This window comes from Anser anser (assembly GCF_964211835.1).
Source record: "Anser anser genome assembly, chromosome: 5".
NCBI lineage: Eukaryota > Metazoa > Chordata > Aves > Anseriformes > Anatidae > Anser > Anser anser.
The window spans coordinates 54261839-54286466 of record NC_139725.1 but is presented as its reverse complement, the minus strand read 5'-3'; the positions used below and the strand labels follow the sequence as shown (position 1 = coordinate 54286466).

The 24628-nt window shown below is 35.6% G+C and overlaps 1 protein-coding gene across 9 annotated transcripts in view; it reads right to left on the bottom strand.

The window, feature by feature from the left end:
* Window positions 1–24628, bottom strand: part of EML1 (EMAP like 1) — a 122868-nt gene that overhangs the window by 14361 nt on the left and 83879 nt on the right. For all 9 annotated transcript variants that reach the window (XM_083836542.1, XM_083836545.1, XM_083836543.1 and 6 more), the window contains 9 exons: window positions 23380–23514; window positions 18247–18275; window positions 13531–13660; window positions 9262–9411; window positions 7232–7301; window positions 5354–5464; window positions 3472–3567; window positions 2796–2930; window positions 1197–1296 (listed from right to left, as the gene is read on the bottom strand). In XM_083836542.1, the coding sequence (XP_083692668.1) occupies window positions 1197–1296; window positions 2796–2930; window positions 3472–3567; window positions 5354–5464; window positions 7232–7301; window positions 9262–9411; window positions 13531–13660; window positions 18247–18275; window positions 23380–23514 (956 nt within the window). The remainder of the gene's footprint in view (window positions 1–1196; window positions 1297–2795; window positions 2931–3471; window positions 3568–5353; window positions 5465–7231; window positions 7302–9261; window positions 9412–13530; window positions 13661–18246; window positions 18276–23379; window positions 23515–24628) is intronic.

The window sequence follows — 24628 nt, the reverse complement described above, 5'->3', positions numbered from 1 at the left end:
AAATTAGTTTACTGGCACAAAGGCAAACCAGCACCTGAGCACTGCACTGACCCTGCCATGCCAGCAGCTGCCACTGTCTCCCTTGTTTGTTGGCAGTCCAAAATAACAACCAAGAACAGGAAGGAGTTGAGACTACGCAATGTCTGAACTTTATTCGGAAGAAAATGTGTTCAGGTATCTTGCTTTAAAATATCATAGGAAAAAAGAAACGAAGAATAAAAGAGAAGCTGAGGTATAAAAACGATACCCATCCCTTTCCACAACAATGTCATAATACACCAATTGCTCAAAAGCACAAACAGAAAACTAACAGTTTTAGTAGCTAGTAGTCTTCAGATGAAAAAAGTCTACAAACACAGCTCAGTAAGGTCCAGCTGTGCAACTGATTCACCATGTTGCTCCCAGGTCTTCTGTCCTTCATCTCGAGTATCCTGGGAGAAGGCACAGAGTAAATAAGAAGCAACTCTTGTCCATACCCCTTCCTTTTATACTAATAAGGCCTCCTTTAGGGGATTCTCCTTATTTCTATGCATGGCACCTCACATACTAAGTAAACGTTTAAGATGTTGTTGCTGTTTGCCTTCCGGCAGGAATTATCTTCTGCTGCCTAAAATAGTCTTTCCTTACTAGAAAATGCTTTTTAAGAAGTTTGTCCTATCCATCTGTTCTTTTGAAATGAAACTGAGGAATTCAATTAGATCTGCATATATTTAGCTTGGCTCCCTAAGGAAACAAACAAAACTATCTGTTGTCTTTTTTAAAGTATACGTCAACAGGCATAATTTTTGCAAACACTGCACTGAGTGACGATATAAGAGATTTGAGATCATCACTTAGGTTAACTGTGTTTCTTGCTATCACCTTGATTAAGGAAAAGAACTTCTCCTGCAATTCCTTATTGTCAGTAAAATCCATTATTGCTAGCACTGCTCCATGATTCACCATTCACAGGGAACGCATTCTATACAACGTTGTGCTATGGCAGTCAGGTGTATGTTGGAACGAGATGATTCTTGAGCTCCCTTCCAACCCAAGCCATTCTGTTTTTTAAGAGCTGGTAGAGAATTCAGACTGGATTGGTTTTGGCAAAGAACTCAAAATAAACAAAATCTTTTCTTCTTAAAATGAGATTATGTTTATGTAAAAATCCAGTCTTTTATAATAAAAAATCACTATTAACTTCAATCTTGTCTTACCTTTCCCCCAAACCAAAATGTTTCCACTTGAGTCTCCTGTAATAGTATCACCATTTTCAGAAAAGGTCACACACAGGACAAACTTTGGCTTCTCTTGTTTCTGCACAGTTATGAAAAATACAGTCACAGCACAACCCATTCGTTTTAGCTGTATGCATTTGAGTAATTTAATTTAGTCTGATACAATTCTGTTATTACTTAAATGTCTTCAAAGGAGTTAAATACATTCCCAGAGTCTAAACAGCTACTTTATGCAAAGGCAAAAGATGCATCAGTTGAGGTTGGTGTCCCAAAACTACACCCTTTAGCTACAAGTTACGGATACATTCCTGCAGCAAGTGAGAAGGCCTGCCAGCTTTTAACACAAGACCAGAAATGTTCTGAGACAAACTGAATCCCCAAACTCCCTCCTCATCCCAAAGGCTTTAAGTATTTAAAATGGCCAAAGATGCAAGTAAATTTTATTAATAGAGTTTTTAACTCTATGGTTTCTAGGAGAAAAGATATTATGAGAAAGCCTGTCTGCAGTGTAAAAATTAAGAAATCATCTCTTGAAAGAATGCTAAGGTTCAGTAATGGAAACACTGCTTTGAGACCCTGCAAGTTACTGACAGCAACAATTGGTGAAAAGGATAAGAGGACAAAAAATTCACTAGCTAGTAGTGTTTAAGGACATGATTTACAAAGTTTGTTGGCTACTGGTTTGTATGGCCTTTTTTTCTTCCTCAGACAAGGAACTGTTATTAAACTAGGGCCACCACAGTTTTACATTTGCAACAACCAAAACGAACAACAGAACCATAACAGAGGCAGAAATCTGTCCAAGTAGCCTAGAAGTTAAAAATAAAAATGAAAAATGAAAACTAACAAAATTCAAATGCTTTATCTCTGCATCTCGACCTTATTTCACACAAAGTACATAAATTGACATTGCAAAATAGTTGTTTTGACTATACTTGCAAGTCACAACTCTGCAAGCAGTTAAATTGGCCCTACTGTAGTTATCTGCAGTCATTGCAAACATCCCTCTTTTGTGCATGCCACTGCTGTAAAGCTTAGTCTGTATTTAAGAACAAAACCAAATCAAGACCTTGAAATGAAAATATTTAACAAATAGTGCCCAGCTCAGTCTGTATTTCAGTTACATAAGTCTAGGTATCTGAGCAGAACAGAGGTAAAGGAAAGAATATTCACAGTCACGTAATTTATAACTGAACTAGAAGGAGGGTTGTCTTTCCTTTGACAAAATATATTTTTTTAAAGGCATATGCCACTTTTTTTTAGTAATCTAAAGTAAGCATAAGGAGTTTTAAGGTATTTTTATTTTGTTAGAGTAGGGAACTATAAAGAACATAGGAAGAGGAATGCAAGGAACAGAATGGTACCTGCACTCCAAAACTTCATTGTGATGACAGCCCATGGAAAAGTCTCTGTGCCATACCGTGAATCCTATCTAAGGTTCGATAAAATTTTAAATTTAATCATGTTGATCATATTGCTTTGATTTCCTCAAACCTTATTAACCCTTACTTCTGTATGACTGTACCATTACTATAAACACAGAATTACTATAAACACAAAATTAAAGAAATATTTTACCTCAAATAATCCTTGCTTTTTAATAAGGGAATTCCCTTCTAGTGTCCAAAAATAAAGGTGTGATTTTCCACAAGTAACTATTATATTTGTATCAGTAGGGTGAAAATCTGCAGCAAATACAGCTTCATTAGAGCACTTGAAAGGAAAAAGAAAAACATTGTATCAAAATTTAAAATTCAAATAAAACAAAACAATATGAAATTGTTCTCTAGTTAGATAAACTGATCAGCTCCTGATATAAGAAAGAATTTGAGCCATTCACTTAATAGTGTAGGATTGAAATACTTTGGTAGAATATTCTTAAGCAAAAAAGACTAAAGTCAAAAAGATTACTTTTTTTAAGTTAATTTTGAAGGATAACTTTGATAGTATCAGATAACAAATCCTTCTTTATGAAACTCAGTTTAAGATGCTTCTTTTCTGCACATGGTCCTACCATTCTTTCCCAGACTTTCCTAATAAATTGTAGAATGAATACAATAGTAAAATTAAAAAAAAGAAAAAAAGAAGAAAGGAAAGAAAAAAGTTGTTAGCATAATCTTAACTGCAAGAGGAAACATTCATTTTCTTCATGTTCTTTGCCTTTTATAAAATGGAAGGGCTAAAAAGTCGCAAGGCATTTTATGACAAGAAATCCAGATGTACATAAGTAGTACAAAATATCTTATTGCAACACCTTGACATCTGCCAGCTTTTCTTCTTTTTGCCAGTCCCACACCGAAAGCACATGGTCATTTGAGTCATCCACTGAGCACAGGCTACTTCCTCCATTCTGAAGCAAAACATGGAAAATATTAATACATCCCCCAATAAACATTAGAAACATAAATATATATCCAAAATACTTAAATACTCCCCTGTAGTTTAAAATGATTTATTTACATTGTTATACTTCTAGTTATCCCACAGATCTTCAAGAAATATAATAATTTATAGTATCGTTGAAAAATAGGGCTGAAAAGGGATCTAGAAAAGGAACTCTGGTAAACTGTAGACAAACAGACTTTGGCAGGAATGAGGTACGAATCTTTTTTTTAAAAATTCAGTGATGCAACTTCCCAAGGCAAACTACACATTATCCATATTAAGAAGGTTTTTCCTGATGATTATATGGAGTTTGTTTCTTGCAATTTAATCAATTACTTCTTGTCAGATCTACTATGGACACAATGATCAATTTCACTCTTCATATAGGAATAATGGACCAAGATCAGGGAATATTATAAGGAAATAAAAAATGACCTATTCCTGACGCGTGTCTTTGTCAGTTCCATCTTCTATCAGTCTTTCTCATCTTAATGACCCTAATTCATTCAGTCTTACTTCATGCAGCATATTAGATAGACTCTCCATACCCCTTTTCCTGGGGTGTGAATCCCAAGATTAGATGAGGAACTCCATCTGGGACCCTACCTGAACTGAGGGGAGCTGACTGATCACAGGTCTCACTAGTGATGTTAACTGCTGTATAATCACCAGACCTTTTTCCAAGTAGCAACTGTCTAGAAGGTAGTTTTCAGACCTGTTTTTTCTAATTTGGGAGGGGAGTCATTCCTAGCCTTGTGTCTACAATGGAATAAACCATCAAGTAACTTCTAACTGCTTTCCAGCCCATTCAAATATGATTTATTTATTTATGTTGTTCCTGGTATTAACCATGTCAGCTTTGACTGTGGATAAGCTTGCTGGAACAGAATGAGCCTGTGGTTACATGAGCATTCTTTTGGCAGCAATGCTGACAGTCTTTCTCCTGCCACCCATAGTACAGCCACGTGTTGCTGCCTCTTGAGCTGAGCCAGCACAGAAGTTTGTTCTATCACAGAGCGAGCCTTTTTTGGGAATAGATCAATTTTAGAGGGGAAAAAAAGAAAAAAGACCCAAACAAACTATTTGATTTTGTTTACATATAATTTTGCTTGGTTGGTTTTCTGATGCATTAGGTCCCAATACGTATCTCAGGCACAGCTACAAAAATAATTGTGCCAACACAAATCAAGAGGTGAGACAGACAGGAATTAGTAACCTGAAGACAGGGCTGTTTGAAATGAGAAATGCAACACTGCTATAGATTGGGAAGTGATACTCAAAACAAGCTAAGCTATGACTGTGAAATCAAAGCATAAAGCAAATACATTAAGCACTTGCTTTCTCGTGGCATCTGCTAATACCAATCCTCTGCTATAAAGCATATTTTATCCTTCAAAGCCGACCTTGATCTGCATTCTTTCACCTTTGTAGAAAGCCAGCTCTCTCAATTCACTCCTCTCTTTTCTAATTCATATAAAATATTGTCACCCACATTCCTGCAACTGCTTGTCCCTGAAGAAATTAATTGTGTGTTATGGTCTGCACATGGTAGACCTGAGACTGCTGAAATATTACTAACTTTAATAACGACAAACCATTGGAAGCAACTGGGCTACGAGGTTTATTTCCCTAAAGAAGCAGCTAAAGAAAAAAAACCTTGGATATTTGCTTTGGTCACTGAAGCTAAATTTGCAAATCTTCAAAGACCTGTTTGGCAAACATTCTTAATATGACTCTTTTACTTTACTTACAGATTTAGAAAAAGCAATGCAAGTGACGGCTCTGTCAAAAAAACCCATTCCAATGACATGCAGTGTATTCAGAGTTACAGAATCCCAAACACGTACGTGTGGTGGTAATTGCTATAAAATAGACACAGAAATAACAGTTGAGAGAATGGTGGCAAAAAATATCAGGATTTAAAAAAAAAAAAAAGTGAATGAATCCAAATAATATTTTAAAACTATTTAAGGTATGAAAACTATCATAACTTCTCTAGAAGCAACTGTGTAAGCACTGAGACACTACAAATGATTTACTGATTACCATGCCTAGGATCAATATTTGGGATTGAGTATCCAGAGTGTACAGCATTTCAAGTCTCACTGATCTTTGGTAGTTCACTGAAGTTAATGATGAATGTCTTGAAACATTAAGTGGAAACCATTGATGACCTTGCAACGTGGGACCTACTCGTACACTAAGGATCATCAATGTAAAGTGAACAAAATTATTCTGGTCAACATCAAACGACAGGTGCAAAAAGATTAAGAATTTCTAAACTGTATGCAAATAGCCCAAGAACAATTCCCCATCAAAACTTTGTGGTTCCTCCTTCCTCCCCTCAATTCCTGGCTTGTGTAACACAGCCCCACACATTCAACGTGAAGACAGAAATGCATCTCAAAGCCACTAGAGGGCAACCCCAGGAAGTACATGCTTATTAAGTTTTATTTTTAAAATGGCTATGTTTAAAAACATAGTATCTTCATACTTTACAGGAAAACAATGAAGGCCATATTTTAGTTCTGTTTTTCCATGCCTTTTCAAATTAAATAAGTTTTATTACAAATATATATATATATATAAAAGCAACAACCAGTCGCCCTCTCATAAATTGTGAAATTATCCTAAAAATTATCTATTTGTTTCAGAAATAGTGTTTACATAAAGATTCTCTCTCTCTCTCTCTCTCTCTATATATATATACATACATACACACACACACATATATCAAGCTTTCAAGTTTGATTTCACAAATACAGTCATGAAAAATCGTATTTATGAAGTTTAAAAAAGTACCAGAGATTTCTGCAACACACAATAGAAAATAATATTTTATGCTACTCAACTAAGTTATCTTTAGATAAACATTATACTGTGCAACTGGATTTTGTTTTCCTAATTTAGTTATACTATCAAGCATACTGAGGATTTTTTTAATCCTGCCTTAAAATTCTTCTTTGACATCTACCCAAAATTTTGCAATAGTTTTGCTACAAAGTCAGCTGCGTTTATGCTGAGCAAATTTTTATTCATTCATTTCCTGCCTCTGCTTGTATTCGTTTTTTTCTCACTTGTCAGCTCTTTGAGGTGAGATTCATCATACTATGTTCAAATAAATTCCTAGCTTACAACTAAGCTTTACAATAATAATGATAATAATAGACGATTATTCTTGTCTTGATGGTGGCAAGAATATATTTTTTTCAGCAACATAAAAACATAAAGCCATTTTTATTTGTACTTTGGGTTTTGTAGCTGTGGTCAGAAATGAAGTGGTGTAACGTACAATTTAATCTCCTCTGCTTCCCCTCTTTTCCCAACACTCATTTTCACTCTCAGGTCTCCCTTATAGGCTTATCCTTTCATGTCTCTTTTGGAGACCAACTCCCAAATTACTTTGGTCTTTATAAGTAATGGAACCAGAAACCAGACTGATTTTGATAATGGAACAGGATAAATCTGATATTGTGCAACAGGCACTCTCAAATTAAGTTTTGTTTGTGTTCAGTTCTAAAATTTAAAACCAGTTTAACTGCCACATGAAAAAGATACACCATTTATCTTCTTGGTAACATATTCCTGTGAAATAAAACCAGTTATATGTCAGCAAAGGAGTTACTCACTTTTCCATCCTTGGATGTACCTGCAACTTGACCTGTGGCTATAGTGATCCTATCAGGATGGACAGCCAGGCTAAAAAAAGACAGACAGACAGAGGGTGAACTTATAGGCACTTATTATATATTCCATTAGATTTTTGCTTGAGCATGTAGTAAACAGACTTATTTTAGTCATACAAAACACACAGCACACACGTCAATATTTTAAAATCATAAAAACATAACTGATAATTATTTTCATGCTCTTGAAAATAATTATTTTCACGTCTCCAAAAATCTTATGAACAAAGTGGTAACTTGCTTAAGCCCTAATACCTCAAAGCATGTATCAAACAAGCACCAGTCTCATGCTGGGACTCATCTCACCTAGATTTAACTGCTTACAATGTATAAGGACTTTATGGTTTGAGCTATTTATCTAACTTCATCTCTCTCTCATCGAATGTTGTAGAGATACAGTCAGCATCGTAAATGCAGTCTAGTGACAGTCTTCCAGACCACACATATTTATCCACTCAAAGATAAGACAAATTGCTTGCTAGAATGTGTTAACCAATGTACTGCAGCAACTCCTCTGGGGGGATACCAAATTCTTCTTTGTAATATTTTTCAAAAGGTTACTAAAGGAATTTTTTTGTTTGTTTGTTTTCAAAGAAATAGTATACAAAAATTAGAAAACTGATGATGTAATTTCTAAAATTAGAACTGTAAAATTTACCAATGTTAATGTCTCTAACTGGAGTACAGCCCACTTTTGCCTAAATTCTATCTTAATTCTTTTTTCACTGCATCTGCTTTGCATACAGTTCTAGAGGCGAAGTACCCTGAAAAAATGAACTGTGGCAATAATTCATTCAGCTTTATGATGCAGAAATGTATCCTCCTTCTAATAAAACAAGATTTGAAATGTCTAAAGAATTAGAAAATTTTAAAGAAATAAGATGGAAGAGGTCCAAGTTAAGATCTCCTTGTAAAAGGGGTAGATCACACAAATAATTCAGTTTTATGAAACATACAATGCAAAGATTTGATTATCAGTTCTATTTTTGGCTTTCAGTGACAACAGGTGTTTCATAAACCTTAACTCAAAGAAAGGATGTCAAACTCAGCTCATACATTAGGGCCCATCAGACAATCCGGGTGCTCTTTTTCAGCTACACTCAGCAAGTAGTATTGACAGATACAGTCAAGATAAACCATATGTTTATTTACATTTCAATTCAATGATACTGATATTTCCTGATATCTAATATCCTCTAAGCTTAAACACAGCAAAATCACTTTGAAGCTCAAGCTGGCATGTCTGAATGACAGCAGACAAAGCAGACTGCTCAGGACTAGTTTGCAGGATATTTGCCATGATGTACACATGCTCGAAGACTACCAGGGAGACTGCAGATGAGATTAAAACTGTTTTACTGATTAGACTGAGCCTAAAGGACCAGACCCAGATAAGATGAATAATTCAATCCTACTTCAACAAGGACGGTGAGTGAAAACAGAGCAACAAAAATTAGCAGATCTATAGACAGATTTCTCTACGTTTTTGTATTCTCAATGTAAAAAAAGCGTATCATGGAAAATAAGTTTTCTTGAGTAAATACAAGTAGGAATTGTTAGCAACTGAGACAGAGAGAAAAGCGGTAACTTGGAGAACATCTATACAGCAATTGCATATAGACACCACCAAAGTAGCACAGCACATACAGGAGCACAGACTTCAAAGCAGGTTTTGCAAGCAAAGTCAGGCTCTGCTGAGGGACATATTTGGATATCCTCAAGTCTGTGCGACCACATCTTCACAGCAGTTGCTTCTTGCTGACTAGATTAGAGCAGTAAGAGACATCCTTACCATGACTACAATCAGACCTTTACACAATCAGATTGTATAAATGCATTGTCAGGCTTAAGGAACCAACCTACCCCAGGTTAGATTATATGAAATTTTCAAAACTGTTACGAGGAAAGAACAAAGTATTACCAACCAAATACTGTTTTATGACAGAAAAATAAAAGTACAGTGGGTGACTTACCACTTCACATCATCGTTATGACCAGTGTAATGTCTCTGAAGTTGTTCTTCAACATTGAATAACACGACTACAGATGCAATAAAATATACAGTTTCACCCGTTGGAAGAAGATATAGGTTACTGCGACAGTCCCGACCCCGATATCCATAGCTAGCATGTTTGTCAAGATGCAACAACATTATATATGAATTTAGAACATTAAAAATAAGGAAAAATGAAACAGACTTTCAGTCATGTATTTCCTGATAGGCAACATCCCTTGGCTTGAGCGCAGCTTTATCACTTGAGACCCTTCAGAACTCCCTCCCTTCCTACAGTAGGGAGAGCTAAAGTATTTCACCATCTGAGTGCCTGAAAACCTACATATCATACAGAAAATACATGGTAAAATAGACAGAGACAGGATTTTGCAGGCATACTATCCCCTCAGCATCTTCTGAATTTCTCTAAATGCCAGACTAAGGAAACATTAATTTTGTCCCAAGTGTATTTACTATTTACACTGGTGGACCAATTAAAATAAAAATTTGGACTTGATGAAAACATTAATAAGTCCTTCAGTACATCTCTCTGCATTGCATTAGGATTGATTGCATTATCCTTTGTTCAGGTTGATTGATTTCATTATTCTGGTTATTACCAACCAGATGCATAAAAAACCGCAGAAGGGTTGCATCATATGTTATTTTTGTAGCATTTAAAAGGCAGTGGCCCAGATTTTTATGCTAGTCATATCAACGCTAATCTAAAATTAATCCAGTGAACTAACTGGAATTAATCCAGAAATAAATTTCATTTAGACTGAACGTTGATTCAGCCAAATTATGTAGTTTTATTCTTATGAAGAGTCATTAGGGACTACAACTATTTTGGCTTTCCCTTTTTATGGGAACAGAGAGGAACAATATCACAGAATCTTGGCAAAACAGCAGTGTTCTAACTCAGTCAATATGGAGAAACTGGCTGGGAGAGATATATAGAAAAGTCCTGAAACACCACATATCTGATATTAAAACTACATTTGTGCACTGTTCTCCACGGCCAATGAAACGCAGACAAACTAAAACACCTATGTTAACTATAGGTCCTTACTGTATGATCATGTTCTGTTATTCCTGAAACAGGAATTTAAATAACAGCTTGCTGGGTTTGTTTTTTTGTCTTATTAAATATAACAGAAGTAGTGCTGCATACCCAACCATCAAAATATACATTTAAAATAGAGTTTTTAAGCTCCCAAACTGGAATTTTTCTGCCGAAGTTCCTTAAAATTTGACATATTCAAACTTGAAGAAGTGAAAACAATAAATATTTAGGTTATAAAATATTTGCTATCAATTTCTAATCATAGAATATTGAAATTATAAAATATTTATTATCAATTTCTAATCTGTCCGTAAAGATAAGAGTTACTTTAGATTGCAGGACGCTTTATTTGTTCAAATTTGTTTTTCTTTATAAAGCCAGATACCACCACCAACTGAAGCAAACAAAAGTTCCCTAAGTTTAACAAAATATAAACAAGTTGGTAATGAACTAGCAGTTCAAGATAGTGTAAAAAAAATGGAAAAAAAAAAAGACATACATGATGAAGAAATCTCTGTGCATAAATATAGCCATTAAATGGAAGAGATTGCATTCTTTCAGGAAAATCTCCTTTTTCCACCATTCTTCCTGTTGGGAACAATGCTGCATTCAGCCCTATGCATGACTGCTGTTGTCAAATACTCAGTTTTTCTCTAGCAGTCTTTTATTCTCTAATTTAAACTCCTGGGGTTGATCTCTCCTTCTCCTCACAGTTTCCCACCCTCTGATTTGGTGGCTCCAACTTTGATTTGGTGAGTTGGGACTTCAGTGAACGTTATCTTGACCTTTTCCTTTCATTCAGCCTGCAGTCTTTGTGTCAAATCTGCTTGCCAAATGAGCTAGTCTCAAATGGGTCTTTGCAGATCACAGCTCCCTCCCTGGTGTCTCCAGTGCCGATGTCTCGCTCGGATTGCCCACTCTGCTCCAGCCCTGCCTCACACTTCATTATTCAGCATTTCTGTTTCTTCATGTCTGAATATATCTGATCGTCTGAAGCGTTTTTTGACTTACTCATTTATCTACTAATAAGATTGTAAAACCCCTTTATGTTTCAGCTACATAGATTAGATTTTCTTGCTTCTGTTTCTCATCATAGTCTGCTTTGCCCTTTCCATCTCTCCATCTCACCTCCAGTATCTTGTTTCTCTATGCCCATTTTTACATTATAAAGCATTTCTGGCTATAATCCCACAGCCAGGCTGGTTGGTCTCCTACAAAGATGTTTTCTCCTACTCCAGTTCTGATATCCTGCATGCAAACAACTCAGCTTCTCCAATTTAACTGGAATGAATGCCTGAAGTATTGGTGTGTTTTTTTTCTCTCTTTTTCCTCAAATTATCTTACACTCCTGCCCCCACTTTATCTTCTCACCATTATAGTCTCTAAACTGGACACTATTTTACTTATTAATTTATTCCTCTTTGAGTCCTGTAGGTACCTAGACATAACTTTTAAGTATGCATATAATGATTTGGTTTAATTCAAAGAAAAAAAAATGGAAACAAATTAGCACAGTATTTTTAGGAACATATGCTTCCTCCTCAGTAACCATTTATAGTTAGTTGAAGCATTTTATTTACTCATACCTTTTCTATTAATAGAAAACATTTGTATATGGGATTTTGCTAGGTACACAGATGCACACCTGAGAAAACATATGAATATTCAAACTAAAAATAAATGACTATTTGCCAGATGGAGTATTAAGTAAGCTTAAGTGAGAAATTAATGAAACTGAAATCACGACTTAAATCTAATTATCGTTTCTTATAACAGTCTGAAATATTAACTTCATGTCACTGCTAATGACAATCCATTTTGTGCTTTTTGCTGTTATTGTTTCAGCAAGCTTCTTAACACTTTCTCTCGCATCATTCTTATGCCCTTCTTCACGGGGGACCTTACAAACCTGAAAAGACATCATTCAGTTCTGTTGTGATGTACGGTGAGAACCTGCACAATGATTAGATGGTAGAATGCTGCAAGCAGTATTTATCACTGAAATCTCAACCATTTTATAACTTTGTGATGCCTTGGGTTTTTTATTTTTTGGTTTTTGTTTTAATTCATCTTTGGTTATTTCTGTATGCATCGTCTCTGCAGTTCCAGCAGAGTGGGGTTGAACCCACAAGCTCAGCTGCAATAGGAATAATAAGAATGGTTACTAAATCTGTCATTAATCTCTAGTGAATACAATGGGACTTTTGGAAACTGTGTGCATTCTGAAACCACACACAGTTCTATTTATACAACTTAGAAAAAGAATATTTGCAGCCTGCCTTCTTTTTTATGAAGACAAAGCAACTTCCTATTTGCAATGCTTGGGGCCAAAAAAGTATTTGCTTAAAATAGAGGTCCTTATGAAGACTTCATCTCTCTAAACATAGTGGATATTACAAATAGACTCAGATCTTTTTATGTTTATAGTTTATCTTGAATCATCTATTACATATACTGACATTAAACACAAATGAAAGGTCATTTTTTTTTCCAAGAAAGGATGGATTTTCTTATTATGAATTAAACTGAGACATGAAAATTTCTGTATGTGATGAAATACTGGAGGTTTTTCAAGTCAGAACTCTGTAATTATGCCTACTCAGATATTAATGGAAAATTCTGGTTGTTTGGCATTTACGCTGCTTAAGCACAGTTTCAAATCTAAGTATTATGGTTTTTATATATGTATGTATGTATCTTATGAATTTCATTGCTAAGTATCTATCGATTGCAATATGGTATTCAATTCAGGTCTTATTCAAGTACTGAAGTTGGTTACAGCAACTCCTGTATAAGACAATGGTGCACCCTTTACAAAATACAGTTTAAAATGATAAATTACTGCTTAGAATCAGTAAAAAACCCTGAGCTTGTTTTATGCACACTATAATTAATAATCACAGCTCACTACATTTTTACAATATGCCTCATTTAATCTTTAGCTAATTAGCATGCTTCAAGCGCAACCTTCAGGCAACATTTAAGCAAAATCTTCAGCTGCCACCCTGTACTTCACAAAGTGCAGCCTCAAGAAATGAACACCTATTTGAATGGAATGTCGCTTCACACTTCACTAACGAAACAAGCCCTGTTTCTTGCTATACTCTACCTCTAAAACATATTTTAAACAAACCTTTAAGAAATGACCAATTTCCAAGTAGTCCTCCAACACCAAAAGGATACACCCATTCCAGTTTAAGCCTCTTGGCTGGTAGCTCTACTTTTGCTTCCAAATTGTAAGATTCCACTTGATCTTTGGGCATGTACATGGTAACAGGACGTCCACGAAGAAACATTTTTACGTATCCTTCCTCTATAAAAGGTCAGAACAGTTTAGAGTTACAAAAAAAAAAAAAACATCAGTAAAGAACTCCAGTGCTCCTCAATCCCTTCCCACTTAGTTTGGTGCATTACAATTACAAAATGACATGCAATCACAAACATATAAAATAAGCAGCTTATTTTTCCCTAAATCGCAATCACTAGGCAGAATTATTAATTTCTTCTTTTTTTTAAATAAAGTCCCTTTTTCCTCTCAATGTTTTGAGCAGAAGACTTAGAACTAAACAATGTCATGAAAAATTAAAAAACTGAAAGGATTGAAATTGAAACTTATTTTTCTAAAATGAATGTTACATATTGCATTTTTAAATATTAAAAATGAAGTGGAAAACATCAAAGATTACAATTAACACAGAAATGCCACTTAAAATTAATTTTATTTTTTAATCAGTATTTACAGTGGAGCATCAGCATCTAAAGTATTTTCCAACACTCAGTCGCACTCTTTGCATATCAGTGTAAAGATATGCTTTACACTTGATACAGTGTTAGAGATACATTTGAAATAAGGAACATGAACAATTAGTAAAAAGAATCATGCTGATGTACATGCAAAAAAAGATGTGTTAAGAATTACTAGACATTGAAAAGGAATGACAACATTGACAGCACGTTATAGAAAGGAAAATGACATACAGGAGAGAAGCTACAAAAACTGTATTGGCTGACAGAAGTAAACATTTCTAGAAGAAAATACTAAAAATAATGTGTTGAACTTGGAAGAAATATTTTTGGGGGAAGAGAAGCAGGGATTAATAACAGATCTGGAAGTACTGACTTGGGGACTTCATGGGGCTTATAAAACTAGGAGATCTGGGAAATGCCATGAAGGTCTGACTAGGACTTTTGGGAACTGGCAAGGCCAAAGTGGGTGTCCTGTGAACTTCTGGTGAAGTTTGTCCAGATTCAGAACGTGCTGGCTCTTGCTGCTCCATCGGCAGATCAAGGAATTCAGCCTTGTTCTCATGCGAATCAAGCAGTTTTGGAGTCAGTGACATCTGTAGAGTTACTAGACAGAATAATCACGGGCACAAAGGAAATGGAAGGGCAAAAGTAATAAAATCATGTAAATGAAAAAAAAATTATACAATTTAGGACTGTTAAAATTATGCTATGAATGTTAAGTATCATTACAAGTATACCATTAGTTTTTAGTTTGAAAACTAAGGCTTTATTTTAATTGGAAATGCATACATTAAAAATCCTGAGTAAATTAATAAAAATTATTGGTTGAACTAATAAACAGAGCTATGTTTTATTACCTAGACACGTGTATTCTGCCTTTACACTAATTCATTTGGGAAAGATCTACTTCACCTGTCACAGTAACATTACAGATATGGCTCTCCAAAAACCCTCCAATTTACAGAATTCAGAGATATAACGAAAGCAACAGAAAACAATGCTAAAAAATTAGAACAAAAAAATACACACAAAAAACAACAGAATAATGATGGTGACAGATGGTTGGAGCTCAAGATGAATGTTAAAATTGCCAGAATACTGGAATTGTTTTTAAAAATCTACTCTGATAGATCTGTATTGGAAAATAAACTAAAGAGGGTAGAGCATTAAATAGCGGAGCATAACAGCACTATTTGTATGCGCATGCAGCATCTATTTAATGAGCTTGAAACACATGCCAATGCTACTATACTGATGCACTGGAAGTTAATAGATTTTCAGCAGTGACAACTCTTGACCGTGCTTATCAAAGGCTGGGAATGAATGAAAGTTTAATTCACTGAGCTGCTTTTCTCACTTGAAACGTCATGGGACTCATATAACTTGCATTGAGCCATATAGAGTGGAACTACCCACATTTGACCTAGTCACTCAGAACTCCTTTTTAGAGTAAATAGGAAGAAACAGGTACTTTTACAGGAATTAATCACACTTTAAAGCAGGTGTCCAAACCCAAAGTATATAAATTATGCCTTCAGTATGCCTGTATCTCTCTACTAACTATAAAGAGGAATTTAGTATGACTAGGCAAGGCACAGAAATCTATACTGTGTAGTTATTTCTAAGTTTGGTAATATTAATTACATTAGTTCTGATTTTTGATAGTAATATAAACTTATTATGTTCCTAACCAATCTACAACCCTTTTCTTTTATTCTTATAACTAAATTTTTAAGACAGCAAAGCTCAGTATGTGAAGATACAGTTGTAAAGACAGACAAACTACAAAGACAGACCAATGGTGAAACTTCTAAACAAATGTATCTTTTACATCTGCAAGTTTGTAAATTCTGAAATTGTTGTTGAAAATAACAGTAAAAAATAACAGCTCTTAAGAAGCTCTTAATGTGAATGTTCGTAGGATCAGCAAAGCAGACACTACTGATCACAGGCATAAAATTGACGATGAATACACAGAGGTAGAAACTCTTTAAAAAACTTTGCCTCAAGAACATTTTTTTTTTTTGCAAAATTTTATATCTGTTGCAAAGCTGAGAGATGCTGATTAGTGGAAAAACTGTTAGGAATAAACTATCTCTAAAAAGCAAGACAAATCTGTGATCTGTGATTATATCACAGACAAACATGCTTCAAAAATGTGCATATTTACACTGCAAATTTGCTACAGCTTTAGAAAACAATATGGTATACCAAATTTAACTCTGCAATATGACATTGAGCAAAAAGCACTGATAAATTAGTTGTACGCCTAGATCTGCTTACCCAGCATTTAGGATAATCTACGCTCTACTCAATATGAAAAAGCAAGGGAAATACCAAGGCTTCTATAATCATGTTAGGCTACCAGCAAAACAGCCAACAAAGGGGCAAATTCTATATGAATTCCAGCAAAAGTGCAGAACACCATTTCAAACACAGTGAACATCCACGTGTTGCCATATAGCTCTCTCAACATAATTTTTTCTAATTCAAATTTTCCTGAAAAAATTCCACATGACTGAATTATAACCCATTCCTTTTTTTAAAGTGTACCTGAGGGTTATAATTTAGTGAATTGTATAATAGATGGTGTAATATTTTTGTTCTACTAAAAGAACCAGAAAAGTTTTAACATTGCAAAATGCATGCAAGTAACAAAATAGCTGTTCAGACATCAAGCTTTTATCACACTAGCACCATTTTGCTTCGAGAGCTATGAGGTTTTGGAAGTGAAGCCTACCTTTGCAGTGTGTCACACGGCGCTTCCCTTGTGATTACAGAGACAGAGACAGAAGGGCTAGATAAAGATGTGTTTGAGTACAACAGTCTCACTAAATACCTGCTCTATGGGCTGTCCAGTGGTATTCTGTTGGAGGCTACCCTGTTTCTTGTAAAACCCTGACCCATGCTCCATTCAGTAGGTTGGCTAATTAAAGTCAAAACCCTTTTTCCTCCAGCTAGTGGCTCTGTTTAGCTCCTCTATCATTAAAATACCAATTGACGCTTCATTCTTCAACTACAAGCTAAAAGTAATTAAAATATCACGTATAACTTTTAGAAATCATTAATTTCAGTAGGAATTTTGTCCATCTGAGAAGAATAGAAGTAGTGACACATATTTAATTACTGATTTTTATCTACTGGGAAATTGTCAGAAGAAAAATTATTCCAAACACCTTTGCTTACATGGTGCAAGAGAAGATGAAACGTAATACAACAATTATATATTCTGTGTGAATCAGAAACTTTCTCTTTTTTAAAACAACTGTTTTCAAGAAAGGGAGGTGGATTATGATTGTATTGTCACAAAAGATTTAAGCCCCTAGTTTTATATATTACTGAGTTCAAAATCAGCTACACTAAATCTTGAAGTACAGTTTAAGAGCTTTGTTGGATGCTGATCAATCAGCTTGATAAACAAGGGATTTTCTCCTTCAGCTTAATGCATGCTTACTGTTACAGAACTATAAACAAGAATATGATAAATTTGACAAGTCAACAGTTTTTTCCCCTTCCTTTTTTATAAGGAAGGTTTTATTTTAATTCTCTGTGTTGTTTTTTTTCAGGACAAAAATAACTTATCTATACTATTTAGTTTTGTATCTTCATCGAGGACAACAAATTCTTTCACTTATACCTCCTATTTTGTTTTTGAAATCTTGTTATGTAGACAATAAGTAAGGAGGAAAAAAAATGTGATTTTCAAATTAAAGATAGATTTCCAAGCTTAGCTACAAAACACCATCTTTATTTGTGATTTGATAAATATTATTAGAAGGCATTGGGACAGATGTGGAATTCTTAAAAGGGAGCAATCAAGTACAGTTAATAACTAAGTTAACATGACGGTGTCATAGCTGGAATGTAGCAAATGCTTTAATTAACAAAACTTTAATACTGCTTTGAAAGGAAAAACATTTGGCGTAAGTCACGGCCTTTTTCTTCTTTGTCTTCTTACAAAGAATCCGAACTGTAAAATAAACCTATTGGGCCAACAAAAACTGGAGCAAACTGCTCAACTTTTCTTTTAAAAAAATCATTAGTAGCCTGTACGTATCATGCTTAGAGGCCCAACACCATTTCCTGGACGTTCACAGATAAAATCCATTATGTTATCACAGTTTTCTGTTTAAAAATTTCAAAAGTTCTTACCTGCACTGAACATTGGTTCCTTGGGTTTGCTGTGAAAATAATGAAGAAATTTCTGTGTTACAAAGCTTGTACAGTCTCCACATGTAGAGCCATAAATATAATAAAAAATAAAAATACGGAAAATATTAAATAAATAAATTTTAGTTATTTACAATGTAAATCCCTAACCAGACAAAAATATAAACAGCATTCAGTGTGGCTCCTTGATGACAGATACCAACACCTTTTTTTATCATTCAATTCTCTTGCCATTCTCACAACTATGGATTTTCTCCTACTGCCAGATCCTCTTCTCCTGCTCTGTGATTTAAGGAGCAAAACAAAGTTTGAATGGTGCTTTTCCAAAGAGTTAACATAAGACACAGAACTGCCCAATGGGTTCCAGGTGAATGACAGTATTTGATAAAACCCAAGAAATACACCCATCATTATTAAAGCATCTTCTTTCTCAATGTAGTGCCTGGAAGACAAGCTAAAATCAGTTTGTCTTTTTGTCCTCAGAAAACCATTTGGGAAAACTTGAGGGGAAAATACATGAAACGTGGAGAAGAGAGAGAAAAGATGAGTAACCATGTGGGTAGTACTACCTCACAAAAAAAAAAAAATCTTTTCCAAGAAGTGCCAGTAGTTTGTTTTCTTCATCCTTTGCCCCTCTATAACTAAGCTTGAGAATGTTGGTTCTGACAAAACATAAAGGGGACATGAAACATTTGTTTTCCTACCAGTTCCATTTTCTTTGTATTCAGTAAAATTTTTGAAATATCAGATTACTACTGTATGGTTCTTAGAGCGGTCCCCAAAAGGGTTGAAACGTCTCTTTACTTTAGTGGAGAAATGCATGAGAAGGATGAAGCACCCACAGAGCTTTGAAATGCAATCTCCACATCAGATCCTAGACTGCAGTGGACAAATAAAGAGCAGATTAAAAAAAAGAAGAAATTAAACCTGCTTATTTTTGCATAGTTTTTTTGTTTTTTTTTTTTTTAAGTGTAAATGATTCTCTCTACAAAAGAATTCACAGCAAATAATTTTGCAGTATTTTTCCTTTTCCTTTGACTTGACATTGATAAATCAAGAATGATACATTTACTTAATGATATAATGAACCAAACTAAAAAAGTCTGTTCCCATGGATATAGCAACTTCTCATAATATGGGCCTTGGTATTAATCATGCATCAAAATTCATGCACCAAGCTGGCCTATACACAGCCAATCTATATAAGTAGAAAGATGTGTTGCCATTGTTAACACCAAGATTAACATTTTTTTTTCTTTAGGAAGATATTTATAGAAAATAAAATCTTTATGGGATGCAGCATTAGTCACAAGTGCTACAATATTTGACAGGAATCCCTAGCTCTGAATAGTCCATGCTGACTTACTCAAGCTAATGTGAAAGGCTGATTCACGACAGTAATAGAGCAAATCATGTGTACTTTTTAATTATGAAAACCCTAACCAGACACGCAGCTCAGAACTCTGACTACTCCTTTTCCTTGTCATGAACTTGAATCACTTCCTACTTAGCTAACCCTTAAAAAGGGCTTGCCCCTTGCTCGGTGACAGGGAATTGGGACACCACATAGTAGTGTGGCAGATTACAGACACTTCCCTACTAATTATTAAAGCTTCTTATAATGTCTTTCTATAGCATTACGGTTTTGCATAGAACTAGTTTGAAACACAGTAATTTCACGATTGCCTTTTTATATTCCTGACATGCATTCTGCTTGAAGCTTCACCTAGAGACCAGACATAGTACAAAAAAAAAAAACACAATAATTCTATGAGTAGTTTATGTAATACCACCTTCCTCACTCTTTCACACATACAGCTAGTTTTAGGAGGATGGCCTTACCCCCTGGCATACTGAATCACACTCATTTTTCTTCTAGTCCCGTGACTCTTGCCTTATATTCTACACAGTGGCCCAGCCTCAACAGGAAGCATGAGGAAGTCTTTACCCAGACTCTTCTACGGGATAAGGAAACTCTTCAAGGAGTGGTGAGCTGTGGTTTTGAACACCCTGAGGCTGCATGTGTTATAAGTCAGGTCTTCTAACTCCTGGGAAAATTCTCTAACCATACAATTATTGCTCTAATAGTGGCATCAACATTACTAGCTCCAGCTAACGCAATGTGACATGCGCTCCCAAGTAATTCCTTTGGAAACTTGCACATTACTTAAGGATTGCGTCACTTGTACATGGAGCCTCCTCCTTGACTCCAAATTAAGTGATTTCTAATCAACGCTGTTGCTCAACCATCTGCCCAACACCTGCAGAATTACACAACCATCAGGTTTCTGTTAGATTAGTATGAAAAAATTTAAAATGTGTCGGGAGCACCTTGATCAACCTTAAGCCAGAAACAAAACAAGTCTGTCAATAACTATTATTTACATCAATGCTCTTCTCTCTCAGCTATTTTGGAATCAATCTTTTAAAACGTACAGTACCACACTACGTAGCTGCTAGAAGTCATATCCTTTCTTCACTGAGATAGTCAACAACCCAATTAATATTCTCATCTTATTTCTTTAGTAGCTTTAATATTAAACTGATTTCAGATAATTAGCACCTTATACATGAAGCAAGAAGTCAGGCATGTCTTTAAAAAAGAGATCTTGCGCAGCAGTGTAATTTTTTATATATCTTCCATTTCACAATACAGATCAAATTCTAAATTTTGGGAACTTGATCTAATGAAATTTTTTGTACAAAATATAATACCCAGAGAAAGGACACTGCTGGATTAGCGTATATTCATTAATATGTTATTGAGAAACTATAGTAATTTGGAAAAGTAATGAAAATTCACCATTGGCAGGCGTACTTCCTGCTCACATTCCAGAAACAAGAGTCTTTCCATCTAATTATACAAATCTAAGTTTTTTTAACAAAAAGTTTCTACGCGATATTTGTTATATTTATAAAAGGTGGGGTTTTCTGAATGAATGAGGTCACAATGTAAGGACTGTTGCTATAACTGGAGGGAAATTACACGTATATGCAAAATTCAAAAGTAAAAATTCAGTCTTAGAAAAAGCAATTAGCTTTGCAAGATCAACACAGAAAAAAATCAGCTCCTTGTTAATAAATTCACTGAGATAATCTAGCAGCATAAAGTTATGCAATGGTGCAACACTTCATAGAATTTCCAGTGGAAACTAACGGCAAGCTTTTACCATCTCAGCAGCCCCTCCACTGGTGGTTGGGTTTTTTTTCATTTGTTTTTTCTGGTTTTGTTTTGTCATCATCCTCCCCACCCCAAATGTTGTCTTCAGGCTCATTTGCTCCTGAGAGTGTTGATAGCTTTTCTTTTTTTTTTTCTTTTCCCCCCTTTAGTGGTATTCTATCAGATACGTCCAGATATACAATTTCTGTGCTAGAAGGTTGTGAAATATTTACTAACAGCTTTGGCCAAGTTGGCACATGCAGAAAGAGATATCACTCCTAAGTAATCCAATAAAAGATTGATTTTCATGTAAACAGTAGTAGTTAGGTATTATTTACAGTTAATTGCTATAGCGTGGTTGTGTTGGTTTTTTTTCAATTATATATCGTACTTTTGGGAAATTTAAAGTCTAATACAAAATACTTATAAAAAAAATACAAAACCACACCTATTCAGTACCATTGCGGCATTCTCATCTCTTCAAAACACACTTCCCTCCCCCAAAAAGTTATCTGTTGTTTATAATTATTTTACCCCCCAAAAATTTAAAATAATCATACTTTGAAATAAAGTCAAATTTCCAGATGTACCAGAATGCCCAGTCCTGTAGAATTCTGACATGCATAGATGCACAATGCCAAGTGGATCTTACACTGGGTAAAAGTTTAGTTATATAAATAATTACATCTTCCTGGGATACAATTTTTTTTTATCTTTTCTCTGACGGTATTCTTAATTTTTCCACTATTTGCATAATTAGCTAAGCCTCCAACAAAGTCTCTTAAACTTTGCATACTCGCAGGCTTGCTTCATAGCTGAAAACTTAAGCCAGGAAACAAACTATTAGTGATTCAATCACCCAAACTTAGGCTGCCCATTAGTTCACAGCAACAGTCAATCCCCACATGAAGGGAAGATGCCAAAGGGATTAAAGGCAGCAGTTTTGTGCCATACCATTGGCTCATGAGCAACCCAATGACTCATATGAAGGCAACGATGCACAGACAGAGCAGGTGAATTACAGTATTATGTGATCTTCATTAACAGTGTCTCTCTATGGTCGCATCATCTGGGATATTGCGAAACTGCATCATCACCGCCACTTTTTACATAGGAAACTGGAACAGGGCAGAGATCAAGTGAAATGGCCATGACTAAAGCCTGTCTAGGAAATACAGAAAAAAGCCAATTGGCCAATACAGTGACTTCACCACAAACAATGAATCATGCATTTCTTCAAGACCATCCTAGTCTGCAACTCCTGGACAACACATTCTCCTTTCCATTGACTGCTGGCAGTACAGAGTATCTCTGGTGCTTCACAGAGGTATGCATCACTTTATTCTGCTACTTTGGATAATGCCTGCATGCAAGCCTCTCCCTCTTTCTCATTACTCTGACTGAAGTAATTATTGCTTGGAGGTTAGCTGGGTGCCATTCTACATGCGTGAGGTGGTGAGTGATTGCTTTTGCATCACTTATTTTCATTTCTGTCTTTGCTTTTTTTTTTCCTTACTCGTTCGTTCACCTATTAAACAACCATTATCTTGACCCATGAGTTTTTCCTCACTTTTCTCTTCCTATTCTCTCCTCCCATACCACTGGGGGGGGGCAGTGAGCGAGTGGCTGCCTGCTGCTTAGCCGACAGCCAGGAACTCGCAGCACTTACCAGGCTAAGGGAAACCACTGAGATAATGGAAAAAAAAGCATGCTTAACAATTATGAACTTTTCAGGGGGGAACTCTATGTACTCATATAATTGATAGTCTTGAACCAAGGCAAATAAATTTCACCTAAATTTGAAAAAATGCTTCAAAGTGTTTTTAAAAATATGTATTTTTGTCCAACTGGCGGAGATTTAACCCAAAATTTTCAATATTAGCTGAACTGAACAAACAAGCATCATTGTTAGGGCAGAAGGCAGAGAAAAGAGACAGCCGTTTAAGTACCATTACCTTTCGCTGTTCTTTTTACCACTAGATGAGCTGCTGGTGGATCCGGTGCGGTTGCGACTCCCTTTGGAATCTCCGTAGCTTTCCCTCCGGCCTCCCGGGGACACACGCTCGGTTGAACTGGTTCTCTTAACAGTGCTAATAAAAAAGGGGAGTGAGTTTTATAGCAGGACTTGTAAAAGCACATATTTTATGACAAATATTTCCGAGATACGTATCAAGTAGAAAGCTGACCACAATATAACTGTTTTTAATCAAAATTTGATGTATTAAAGACGCTACATAGGAGTTTTGCGGAGTACCTGGTGCAACAGACTAACGTACTGCTTTTGCCCCATCATAAGATAGCAGATAGGCCACACCAACATCAGACTAATCTGTAATATCTACTTTCCATGTCACGTTTCAAATCTTTGAATACTACTCTATGCTTCTGGACTTTTGGATTCTCCCAAGAAGGGAAAGATGTAAAGAGAAAACTTATTATCCAGCACCTGCAGACTACAGAAAGTGCCAAGAGTAGGTCAAAATTTGAGCACGAGCAAGCTAACTTTGTATCCACACTCAAAATCATTTATGCAGTGGTTCAAATTAGTTTTAACATGCCACAGAGTAAAGCTAATGAAAAAGTGCAGGTTAGCTCTCTGTTTGCTTGTCAAAAATGTATGCTTCCAAATCACATGTATGAATAGATTACATTCCCTGCAATCCCTAACAAGGGGTTTCCCAAAGGTTTAAATCTTCCCAAAGGTTTAAATCGTCCTCTTCAACCATGCTTTCAGCAAAGATACCTAACAGGAGCCTGTTGCATGTCTTATGGCACCCCTCAGACAACCACCTCTCTCTGACTGAGCACCATGAGCCAAAGAAGTAGCAGGATAATCTAGTAAAGAGAAACCCACCCAGAGCATATACCAGGTAAGAGAGAAATTATTGTGGCTTTTCATTAGTTCAAACCACTTTTTTCTAAATTAGTGCTTCCTAGCAAGGGAGGGGAGCACATTAAGAGTGGCTGGGCTATGCTTTTCACTTTGTTCCACTCCCTGGGAAGCGGAGAGGAACAAGCAGCAGCAGCAGCTGGACCAAGACAGGAATCCCTTCCACAGCAGCAGCTGGGCAGGACTCAGTGTTGGGGTCTCTATTTCCCCCACCCCAGCCCTCTACTGTTTTACCTCCTCTAAAGATCAGAGCAGGAACATCCCCTTTACCCATTATATTCCCACACCTAAACCTTCAGCAGTTCTCTTGCCTC